Source organism: Myotis myotis, unplaced genomic scaffold, assembly GCF_014108235.1.
Source record: "Myotis myotis isolate mMyoMyo1 unplaced genomic scaffold, mMyoMyo1.p scaffold_m19_p_1, whole genome shotgun sequence".
In the NCBI taxonomy this organism is placed as follows: domain Eukaryota; kingdom Metazoa; phylum Chordata; class Mammalia; order Chiroptera; family Vespertilionidae; genus Myotis; species Myotis myotis.
In genome coordinates this window covers 197,695,777-197,708,858 of record NW_023416313.1, presented here as the reverse complement: position 1 = coordinate 197,708,858, position 13,082 = coordinate 197,695,777, and the positions used below count along the sequence as shown (strand labels likewise).

At 37.6% G+C, this 13,082-nt stretch overlaps 1 protein-coding gene across 16 annotated transcripts in view; it reads right to left on the bottom strand.

Annotated features, from left to right (window-relative positions):
• The window catches only part of GPHN (gephyrin), a 439,201-nt gene that overhangs the window by 81,106 nt on the left and 345,013 nt on the right, over positions 1–13,082 (bottom strand). For all 16 annotated transcript variants that reach the window (XM_036310162.1, XM_036310186.1, XM_036310177.1 and 13 more), the window contains one exon: positions 11,810–11,852. In XM_036310162.1, coding sequence (XP_036166055.1) covers positions 11,810–11,852 — 43 coding nt within the window. The remainder of the gene's footprint in view (positions 1–11,809; positions 11,853–13,082) is intronic.

Sequence of the window (13,082 nt, the reverse complement as noted above, 5' to 3'; positions counted from 1 at the left end):
GGGCATAAAAAAGTATGATAAAATACTCCAGGCAAGAGGTAGTTATTGGTCCTGAATCTGGGTGGCAGAATGTATATAAGGGCAGAATGAAAACATCATATAATTTGAAGAAAAGGAGCACTTAAAAAAATAGTATTGGTAAGAAGGACATTTTTGATAATGTTTATTATTTTCCCTCTCAGTTTCAACTCTGATTTCTTACTTGAATGTTCTACTGTTCCTTGCCTGCTCTACTTGCCCAACATTTTCTTCTCATTTATTTACATACTCACACATTGAACCCATTTAGTGAGGGACAGTTACTGTGCTAGATCCTGGGAATAGTACCAGTGAATAAGATAAGAGGGACCTGTAAGGAGCTTAGGGTGGAGTGGAGGAAACAGGAAAGTGCTATACTGTAAAAGAGGCTTGCAATAAAGTATGAAAACTACAGAGCACTAAAGAAGAACATAGGAGGGATATTTTACTCCGAGTTGGGCAGTAACGGAAAGCCTATGAGAAGAAATATAGAATAAGTAGCAGTTATTCAGGAGAAGAGATGGGAGAACAACATCTTTCAAAAGAGGGAACTACTTTTGTAAATTGAAAGTTTCACATGGCTGGAATACTAAATTTAATGGGAATGATAGAAGTAAAACTAGAGGTAAGCAGAAACTAGATTGTAAGCAATTTTAAGGAGTTGAGACTTTAAGAACAATGAGAAGCTATTAAAAAGTGAATAAAAGTCATTAAATGAGTATGAAAGGTTTAGGTTTGCATTTTAGAAAGATAAAAATGGTTGAAGGAAGAGGGATAGGAAAACACTGTAAAGATTTTGGGTTTGGACAACTAGGTGGACAGTGATGTCATTTTTTGAGATATGTTAAGAATATGAGATATGAGATTATATATTTGGTTTTGGTGATGTTGAATATGAGGAAATTGTGGAGTATCCAAGAAGAGATCTACAAAGAGATCTACAATAGATTATTGGAAATATAACTGAAACTTAGGGAAAAGATAAACTTACTGAAGCTTTGTGAGTGTGTGACTTTACTCATGTACAATGTGAAGTGTGAATGCAAGGTCTTGAGAAAACTCTGAATAACAGTGATATTGAACGAATGGACTAAAAGTAGAAGTCATCAAAGAAGCTGTGAAACAGGTAGAATAAAATGTTCCCCCAAATTGCTCGATTGAGTTAAGCCCGGCAATTATCAATAGGTAGCTATAAAACAATGGTCCAGGAATCACCCTGACTTCTTTTAAGTTTGTTTTTTAGATCTAAAAACAAGCCACAAACCCCAGAAACAAACTCAATACCTAGTTGGGAAAGTCCCTTCCTGCATCCCATAGTAAGTGCTGCATAATCTCAGAACACTTAGCTTTGTTGATGTATACCTGGACATCAGTGTTCCAAAAAAGAAAAAAAAAAACAGACAACCTATACTGTGATTGGTTAATGCCAACAACTTCTGTGTTCCCAAGGAATAAAAACCCCAATACACCACAGTTGGGGTGAGAAATCTGAGGCTCTATCTCAGTGTTCTAGTCCTCTGCAGAGCCTAAATAAACTTGCCTTTGCTTTTATCACTGTCCTTGGTCTTAATTCTTTTGTGTGTGTGTGTTTTTTTTTTATATTTTATTGATTTTTTGTAGAGAGGAAGGGAGAGGGATACAGACTTAGAAACATCGATGAGAGAGAAACATCGATTCAGCTGCCTCCGGTACGCCCCCCACTGGGGATGTGCCCGCAACCCCAGTACATGCCCTTGACCGGAATCGAACCTGGGACCCTTCAGTTCGCAGGCCGACGCTCTATCCGCTGAGCTAAACCGGTTAGGGCAAGTCTTAATTCTTTTATATCAGGAGACAAGAATCCAAACTCATTTGTAACAGCTGGAGAAAAAGGAAACCGATAGTTTAAAAGAAGAGAACAAAACCAAGGAAGGTAGGTAATTGTTTCAAGGAGAGAGTGATTGATTAAAAGTAGCATCTAGCCCGGCTGGTGTGGTTCAGTGGTTGAGTATCGACCTATGAACCAGGCAGTCTTGGTTTTATTTCTGGTCAGGACACATGCCAAGGTTCCTGGCTCAATCCCCAATAGGGGGCATACAGGAGGCAGCCAATCAATGAATCTCTTGTCATTGATATTTCTATTTCTCTCTTACTCTCTGAAATCAATAAAAATATATTAAAAAAATAAAAGTAGTATCCAACCTTGACCAGTCTTCTTTTAGGCTTTTCTTTTTCACTTATATTCTAATGAGAGGCCCAGTGCACAAAATTTGTGCCCGGGGGAGGGGGATCCCTCAGCCTGGCCTGCGTCCTCTCACAATCTGGAACCCCTCGGGGGATGTAGGGCCTAAACTGGCAGTCGCACATCCCTCTTGCTATCCAGGGTGCTGCATGCACCAGTGACCATACTTTTCATACAGGTGAAATGCATTGTGCTGTTGTATGGGCAGCTACATTTTTTTGGCCTGATTATAAAAAGTAGTACATAACATGATCCTTCTGAGGCAGTAGTACCATTTTCCCCATCTTAAAGGTAGAAAAACTGAAGCAGAGAGAAGTTAAGTAATTGGTTTTGTCACACAGTTATAAGTGTCAGAATCAGGGCTGACCACGAAATGTGCAAGCCAGAGTCCATGCACGTCATTGATGCATCATCCTGTTTTTTCAGTGTTAGAGTAGCCTTGCCAGGCTTTAATTTTTAAATCTAAGAGACTGTTCCCAATATATAGGGCAGGGTCTCGAGGCCTGGCCAGCGATCAGGGCCATCTGTGGGGCAACCGATGGGCGGGGTGATCGGGGGGGCCCTGGTGGCACCTGCCTTGGCTGGCGGCCTGGCGCCGCTTGCTGGCCACCCCTCCTCCCCACCCCCCATTGCTGCTGCTGGTCACTTCCCTCCTGGTTGGAGGCAGCTCCTGCATTGAGTGTCTGCCCCCCAGTGGCCAGTGCATGTCATGGCGACCAGTCGTGCCACTGTTTGGTCAATTTGCATATTAGGGTTTTATTATATAGGATAATAGCTATGTACCCACCCATTGTCTTAAAACTAATTTCCCAGAGGTAGCAGCCAGATTATCTGATAAATTCATCTAAGATTAATGAATTCTAAATGCTTAATTTGTTACCCCAACCAGTTAACAGACTTTCATTGAAGTAGTTTTTTAAAAGACAATGCCTTTGTGCTAAAGAACAATTGTTATAACAATAATAGTAATACTAGTAGTACTAGTAGTAATAACTGTAATAGCAGCTACCATTTACTCATTTACTGAATATTACTAGTATACACCAAGCACTTTAGCTGTTTAATCCGTACAACAATCCACGAGGCAGATACAATTCTCATTTGATAGAAAAGAAACCGAGACATAGAGATAATGAGCACTTGCCCAAGTTCATACAGCTAGTAACTAGAGAAACCAAGATTTGAACATACGTAGTTTAAACCTACAGCACATTTTCTTTTATAAGGTGAGACACTGAGGATAGTTTGAGACTTGCAGATTTTTCATGGTACCTCAAAATATGTTAAAACTGCAATCACTTGTTTTGCTTATGTATAAACCTGAATTTGAACAATTTAGAGGATATAGGCTTATTAAAACACAATTTGCTTATTGAAAATTGTTTTATTGCTTCCTTAAATTAGAATTGACACTTGGGACCTATAATATTTTAATACTAAGGAGTTTTAATGGACTGCATCTGTCATTAGAGATAATATTTATCAAACCTGATGGTAGTGAGGTGATACGGTTTCTTAAAGTTATTTAAGATCACAATTGTTAAAATAATGACAGCAAAAATGGAATATCTAACCTGGCCTGTGTTGTTCAGTGGTCAGAGCGTCAGCTTACATACCAAAGGGTCTTGGGTTTGATTCCAGATCAAGAGCATGTACCTGGAATGCAGCCTTGATTTTGTGGTATGTGTGGGAGGAAACCAATTGATGTATGTCTCTAACATTTAAGTCTTTATCTTTCTCTCTCTCTCCCTCTCTCCTCCCTCCCAATCCCTCTAAAAAAATCATTGGAAAAAATATCCTCCATGAGGATTAACAACAACAAAAAGGGAATATCTGACATTTATATATGGGTATTAAAAGTATGTGAACAAGAAGGAGATATAAGTAAGGTTATAAGTAAATAAGTCATTATCTAGTAATTTTAAAGTTTAATCACATTTCTGAAAACTTTAGAATATTGGAGTATTAAGATCAATGGAAAGAATTCTAAAACCCACAAAGTTCATTTTTTTTAGCATAAGGCTAGCAAACTTTTACAAATCTATATATATAAAAGCCTAAGTGACTGTTATGATGGAACAACTGGAACAATTGGTTGCTATGATATGCACTGACCACCAGGGGGCAGACTGACCAACGCAGGAGCCGATTGCCAATGGGGCCTGCTGGCCAACCTCCTGGTCCCTCCCTCTGGCTGGCAGGCCCTGATTGGCCCGCCGCCTGCCCGCCGCAGTGGCAGTTGGCCCCTCCCCCTGGCCAGCAGGCCCTGATCACCTGATTGGGGCCTGCTGGCCAACCTCTTAGTGTCCCCCGCTGGCCAGCAGGTCCCAATCACCCAATCAGGATCGGGACCCAGGTTGGGATGAGGAACTAGGGGTGGGTGGTGGCGGACACGGGTGGCGAGGGAAGGGGGGGGGGTGGCGGGGAACTGTGTGGTAGTGGCACAGGGGTGGAGAGGGAAGGGGAGGTGGGGAGGCAGGGAACCTGATCAGCTCTGATCACCGGCCAGGACTAGGGACCACACCCATGCACGAATTTCATGCACCGGCCTCTAGTAAAGTATAAAAAGGTAAAGCTTCACAAAGTTAGGACCTACAGATAAACTAACATACCTAACATTTTTCATTTCATTTAATAGATGAATAACATTTATCTTTTCTGCATCCCACTAAAATCTGTTCTATTATGTAATGAATCCCTCCAATAAAATAATAATGTCTTCAAATAAACATGTCTTTAAGGTAAAATTATTTTAAAATTAAAAGCCCACTAGAAACATGGGATGAATGTGCTAGTCTTTGACAAAACAATTTGTGAGAAAGTAGTTGTTTGAAAAGAAGAGCAATGCTAAATCAGTTTCAAAAGAAAGCCCTGGGAAATCCCTTACTTTAGTACTACTCAACTGAATCATTATTCCAGTTTCTTGCTGTACAAGTAGTAAAATCTCTTAATGTATTCACAGGAGAGAGTCAGTTTGTCTTTATATAACTCAAAATCCAACACCACTATTTTATTTATAGTTTATTCAAATAAGAATCTCCAGAAATTAGCATAGAATTCTACACATCCTATCTAATAATAGACAAATAGGGTAATTAACCGTACCTCCGACATGCTTCCCATTGGCTAATCAGGGTGATATGCAAATTAACTGCCAACCAAGATGGCGGTTAATCTGCATACGTAGGCGCCAAGCCATGGACTGAGGCTTTAGGCCTGGGTCAGGGAGGAGCCAGCCAGTGATCCTTGATGGTGGTGGCAGCCGGGAACCGGGGCGGAGCCAGCCAGCGATCGTTGAATGCGGCGGGGAGCTGGGGGTGCCCTGGCCCAGGGTTAATGACTCGCCAGAGGCGTTAGGCCTGGGCAGGGGCCAAACCGGCAATTGGTGTGAACTACAGAGGAAACACCTTTTCTGACTGCTGATTGGTTAAGCTCCCTGTATGCCACTGGTAATATTCTTAGTAACTTGGGTAATAAGAGTCCAAATAGGTGATCTAGGGTTTTTTTACCACATTCTTTGAGAAAAAAAGGAAGGTCCGCTGCTGGAGGGCTAAGAAATGTCATATCCTGCCCTAGCTGGTTTGGCTCAGTGGATAATGCCTTGGCCTGCCGATGGCAGGGTCTGGGTTCAATTCTGACCAAGGGCATGTACCTAGGTTGCAGGCTCCTCCCTGGCCCGGGGCCCAGGTCAGGGCTCATGCGGGAGGCAACCAATCAAAGTGTTCCTCTCACTTTGACGTTTCTCTCTGTCTTTCCCTTTCTCTTCCACATTCTCTAAAAATCAATGGAAACATATCCTCAGGTGAGGATAAAGAAAGGAAGAAAGAAAGAAAGAAATGTCATATCCTATGAAAGACACTTCTTGAAAATGCCTAAAGAAAGTTGTCATTTTTTCATGGTAAAGGGACTGGAGTCCATGTTGATGAAAACACCTTTGCGGCTGTGGTGACTGGCAGTGGCTGCAACAGTGCAGTGATGGGGCTGGTGCCTTCCCCTGATCAGCCCGGTCGCCTTCCACAAAGGGAGGCCAGTCTGTGGTTTAGGCCCGCTCCCCAAGGGGAGCAGGGAGCAGGTAGTAGGACATCCCCTAGGGCTCCCAGTATGTGATAGGGGGCAAGCTGGGCTGAGGGACCTCCCTCCAGTGCACAAATTTTTGTGCACCGGGCCTCTAGCAGTTAAATAAAGCAGGATGCCTTTTCACCAAGTTAGGGTGCAGATAAATTATTTTGCACCCTGGGGATATTTCTGGCTAGATAATTACTGTTAGCTATTATATTAGATTGAGAATTGAAACATGGCTTTACTATTCTACTGTCTTCATCAGCATAACTTTAGTAATCCAGAAAACTCTTGCTTAGGAAGATAAAACTTACAAATTACTATTCATTCTACGAACTTCCTCAAAGACCCATTGACTATTAGACAGTATCAAAGGCAGTGTACACACCAATACCTTTCTAAGCCCTCACCCCCAAATCTTTGCAAGGAGGCATTCTGGGTACTGCTTAGTGCAGAGCTCCTTCCCAGGAATTGAGGTGCACTGTGGGCACAGGGTCCTCGCCTCTACTGCTGGCCACAGGGTAGCCTCTTGCAGGACTGGCGATTGGAATGGCCTGCCTGGCGCTGGGGCTTGGCTGAAGTGGATGGAGAGGCAAATGGGGAGAGGTGCCTAGAGTCTGATACAACAGACCACATTAGTCCTAAGTTTGGCATTGATACATTGGTTTCACTTCTGAGGCAAGAAAATGTGTGATAAAAATTCCTCCAGAGATGAAATATACAGATTACTTTGTGACTTGGAGTGGAATCTCCACATGCCATGTGAAAATGCACAAATTGGCATAGAACATAAAAGTGAGTGCAAAAGTGAGCCTCATGTTAAGATCCAAAGAAATAGAGATTAGAGGACTTAATATTAAGATAACAATACTACCCAAAGCAATCCATGGTTTTATTGTAATATCTATCAAAATTCTAAAGGCTTTTTTTTTCTTCCAAGAAATAGAAAAGCCAATCTTCAAATTCAGATGAAATGGCAAATCAATATAGAAAAAGAACAAAGTTGGAAGACTCTCACTTACTAATTTTAAAACTTACTTACAAAGTTACAGTAATCAAAACAGGGTGAGATTGGCATAAGGATAGACATATAGATCAACAGAATAGAAATGACAGTCCAGAAATAAACTGATACACCTATAGTAAATAGATTTTGACAAGTATGCTAATACCAATCTCTTCAACAAATGGCATTGAGACAACTGAATACCTATAAGCAAAAGAAATTAAGTTGGATCCCTTCCTCACATACATCAAACTTAAATTGTACCACTGCAATACAATCTCTTCATTGCAGTAAAAAAAACTACTCATTGGTGGGTATCTCTAATAATTCTCTGTCGTGTCCTTCATAACTGTCACCCTCAGAAGTTTAACATAGAAACAGTTTTTCCTCCTCTGTAATATTCCTGCTAACTTGATAGGCAGAATGTACTATATAAATGGAATTGATACTGGTAGATGAAATGTTCTCCTGATGTTTTCCTTCCTTGAAATCCCCAAAGACTCCCCTGTTTGTAATGAGATTATAGCTAATTTGAATATTGAAGATCTCCAGGAGATCAACCCCAAATTGAAGATCTCTAAAAGATGCCAGACCTTTTACACTTTGTGGGCAAAATTTCAACAAACAGGAGAATTACTGCGATTGAACCCAGTAAGATTCAAATCAGGCCATCTAAACCTCTATCTACTCCTATGTGCAAAATACTCTTTTATTATCTTCATTTTGCAGATGAGGAAACTGAGGTAGTAGATGAAGTACTTACTGCAAGGAGCTTCTTCAAGAACCCATTTTAGACAATCAGTTTCTTTTCTAAGAAAAAACACAGCACCAGTTCCTAGATTGTTAGATAACTTAATTTTTAAAAAGTAGGAAAATTGGGCCTTAATGCAACAATCAAATTCTTGATCACTCAAGGGAAATTCTGTATTTCTTTCTTCCTTTCTCAAGCCTCTTTACTTCAAGCTTTACAAAAGGCCCTATAAGTAGGGAAGGTGCTACATGCTATGATTCAGAGAATAACGGATGAGTTACATAATTCCCCCAAGGCTAAATAACTCATTATTTGAAAGTTTCATGAAATTACAATGACAGTGCCTTAGCTGCTTTAGATATAATATTGTCTTCTTATGGAATAACATGTGCTGATATTGGGTAAGAATGTGCTGCTTATACGCCTGTAGACTTCTCTGGGATCACTGTTATTACTAAAAACAACCAGCATGCAAATAAAGAAGTCAGAAAATTAGGTAGTTTGACTAATAACCCTATATCTTATTCTGAAGACTCCTCAGAGTGAGAAAGAGATTTATTCTCTTGGCTTAATTTTGTTTTTGTCCCCTCACCCCCAGTTTTATTGAGATGTATTGACATAGAGCACTGTGTAAGTTTAAGGTGTACAGCATTATAATTTGACTTTCACATATTGTGAAATGATTACCACAGTTAGTTAACATTATTATCTTACATAGATACAAATATTATTTTTCTTGTAATATGAACTCTACTGCCTTAACAACTTTCAAGTACACTACACAGCAGTGTTAATTATAGTGTCATGTTGTATATTACATCTCCAATACTTATTTATCTTATACCTGGGAGTTTGTACTTTTTGACTACCTTCATCCAATTCCCAACCCAACACCTCTGGACCTCTGGTAACCACAAATGATCAATTTTCTATGAGTTTGTTTTTATTCTACATATGAGATCATACAGAATTTACCTTGCTCTATCTGACTTATTTCACTTATCATGATGCCCTCAAGGTCTATCTATGTTGTTGCAAATGGCAAGATTTCCTCCTTTTTTATGGCTGAATAATATCTATCTATCTATCTATCTATCTATCTATCTATCTATCTATCTATCTATCTATCTATCTCATTACTTCTTTATCCATTCATTCATTGAGGGACACTTAGGTCCAAAGCTGCTATGACCATGGGGGTTGCAGCTATCTTTTCGAGATACTGATTTTGTTTCCTTTGGATAAATACCCAGAAGTAGAATTGCTAATATACAGTATTTCAATTTTTATTTTTTTGAGGAAACTCCATACTATTTTCCTTAGTGGCTGTGCCAATTTACAATCCCACCAACAGCGGGCCAGGATTCACTTTTCTCCACTCCTTGCCAGCATTTGTTATCTCTTGTTTTTCTGAAGACAGCCATCTTAACAGGCATGAAGTGAAAGCTCATTGTGGTTTTGATTTGTATTTTCCTTATGATTAGTGATGCGGAGCATCTTTTCATGTACCTGTTGGCCATTCATATGTCTTTTTCTAAAAAATGTCTATTCAGGTCCTTTGCCCATTTTTAATTAAATTATATGTTTGTTTGTTTTGTTTTGCTATTGCTAAAAAATGCCAACTATCTTCTAAACTTTCAGAGACTCATAATCTTTTTTTCTAGTAGGGTCTTGTCTTTTTTTTTTTTTTAATATATTTGATTGATTTTTTACAGAGAGGAAGGGAGAGTGATAGTTAGAAACATCAATGAGCGAGAAACATTGATCAGCTGCCTCCTGCACACCCCCTACTGGGGATGTGCTTGCAGCCAAGGTTCATGCCCTTGACCAGAATCGAACCTCGGACCCTTCAGCCCACAGGCCGAAGCTTTATCCACTGAGCCAAACCAGTTAGGGCATGAAGAGTCTTGTTTTGATGCTGATGGCTGCTGACTGATCAAGGTGGTGGTTGGTGGAGGTTGGGGTGGCTGTGGCAATTTCTTAAAATGATAATAAAATTAAGTTTGCCATATTTATTGACTCTTCCTTTCACAAATAATTTCTCAGTAGCATGTTATGCTGTTTGATAGCATTTTACCTACAGAACTTCTTTCAGAATTGGAGTCAATCTTCTTAAACCCTGCCATTGCTTTATCAACTAAGTTTATATAATATTCTAAATCCTTTGTTGATATTTCAACAATCTACAAAGTAGCATATTCCAACAGGAGTATATTCCATCCCAAGAATTCAAGATCAGAAAAACCTGAACCATCATGATGTCCAGCCAAAGTGATTACTAGCCAACAAGCCAGTAAGAGTACAGTGAAATGAAAGACAGTCCTAACAACACAAAGGTCCATGAGAAGTGAAAAAGGGTTCAAAGAAGTCTGTTCTCCATAAGAAATTATTTTTGTTCTAATCACCATAATCACTATCAGTTTATTCATTATCATCTCCGGATCAACAAAAAAATGGAAATCATACAGTAATCATTATAAAATGTAATTTTAAAATTTAATTTATATCTATTATTTTATTTTAGTGAATATTCAATTATCATTCACCTGGTTCTTAGGTTTTTCAACCTTAGGAGTTAGTATAGGACTATAGGACTTTACATCTCTTATAATTGAAAAGCCTTTCTCATGTCTTTTAAAATGCTGTAGAAACTCGCAAAGTATAGAGATTAAACATGGCTGTTTGCATTTATTTTTTTTTTATATAACTCTAACATAAATGTCTTGGGCAAATAATTGCAATATGCTTGCCTATCAATTCAATAGTTTCAAGCAAAGATTCATAAAACAGAAATGGGAAAAAATTTACATTAAAGAAAATAAAACATGAATTTTTACCCATCTGAAATTTTGTTATTTTTTTTTAATGTTAAATAATATACACATTCTACTGGAAATATAAATAATCCCATTTACTAAAACTCCTAGTGGTATAAGTATCCAATAGACCCATTTCAGTATGATCCACCTGTACTTCTTCTTTTGATAAAGAAGAGGAATAAGAAAGGATGATATCATTAATATTAAGTGAAAGAAAATAATAGTAAAGTAATTAGCATTTATACAGCATTTTCTCTTAGAATCCCAAAGCTTTTAAGGCACAACCTTCAACATCACATCATTTCAAGGATGCAGGTTATTTATAGTTCCTTTTTATAAAATAAAAAATAGTTCCTTTTTATAAAATAAAAAAATGAATAATACACAAAGTTAAATGACTTCCAAGTTATCGTTACTAGCAATCAAACAAAAAAAAAAATAAAAAAGAGGTTTCTTTATCCATGGTTCATGGCACTATTTTTAAAACATGCTGCCTGTGAAGTAAGATCTTTCAGGAATGCACATACATAAAATGATTATGCTGTATCCTTTTAGGAGTCACTTTTTTTTAGTTAGATTCTTTTAGTGAATTTAGATTATTATTTTCAGTTAGTCTGTTTTTAAGTAACTTTTTTGGCAGTGAGGCAATTAAAGAAGGTTCCCATCTTAGAATAATAGAGGTGCTCATTATCACCCTAACTAGGAGTGTTATCAAAGTTTTGCTGTTAGCTTGCAAAGACAATTAGAATAAAGGAAACATCCATTACTATATTGATACTAATATTCTTAGAAGGTAAAAGCCCTATTCATATTTTTGATATAAAAGTTACCTATTACCTTCTTCATTCTTTCACCAAAATGACATTTTTAGGGTTCATTCCTGTTGAACCACAAGCTCTGATTCACTAGTCCATCTGAAATAAGCACATACTTACTGGCTCTGAGAATGTTCTCCTTGCTGCTGCACCTGGATTGGACCTGCAAAGAAAGCATAAACTCAGTAATTTAGGGCTTCTAACATAGATAGCCAGATATGTATGTATTCTTATTGGGCAAACTCCTGAGGTCTAGGAGCAAGGGTTCTAGATATCTCAGATATCAGAACATGTTAGTAAAAATATGCTACATTTGTTTTATATATTATTATCCTTTCCTTTAAGTAACCGATTTCCAGAAAAAAATGGGAGTACAATATTATAAATGTGACAGGATTGTAAAACCGAAGGCAATTTTTTATTTATGTGTATATGAACTTAGCATATGGAAAAAAATTCAAGTTACCACATATTCAGTTGCAAATAAAGACCCTTAATCTTAAGGCATTATGTTTATCTATTGACTAGAATAATGCAATTCAAGTATTAAAGTTACAATCAAATATTCTATTGTAATGTTTGTTCCATGTTAATAAGGGGAAAATCCTCAGATACAATATTTATGTGTGATTCTAATAACTTTTGTTATTTATTGTATTTATTAATATTGGTTATAAAAGTTGCACCTGTTTGAAATCAATGATTTCGAATACATTTATTTACCAGTTCTTAGGTGTGTATATATAGTTTATCAATCAGAAACTTTTATGCTTTGATTAAAATATTTTAGTTCAAAGTGGAACATTCTTTTAAATGCTGTAAAACTGTTGAATTCAAGGGCCATGTTGAATGGCACTATCACTTGTTAATTTCAGAGTAAATTGCATTTAAACTCCACACCTCTTCCTCCCATTCCACAGCAGCTTGCCCCAAATGGATATATACACAAAAAATTAATTTCTATAGCTTAACACAATCTACTATTGTAATGAAACAATTTATGAAAGGAATGTTGCAACTTAGGGTGGATTATGGTTGTCCTTCCCTGAAAAAAACAATTGTTAATGTTTAAAGAAACAACAACATAAAAAAAAATCACATACACACAAGAAAAACACACACACACCAAAAAAAGAAAAAAAAAGAAAATAATTCCAGATGTTAAAGTTATTCTCTTTTGGTCCAGATTGTTTAATTAGATTTAAATATACTATAATGAAGAAGCTAATCTAGAAAATAGTATTGTTATATTATTTTACTCATAAGTTTTATTGGGGAACAATTCTGGACCAAATGGGAAAGATATCAATGACTACTTAAAGAAAACAATACAGGGAGGAAAACACAAGAGTGAGGAAAAAAAAAAAAAGAAGAAGAGATGGGGTGGTAACTC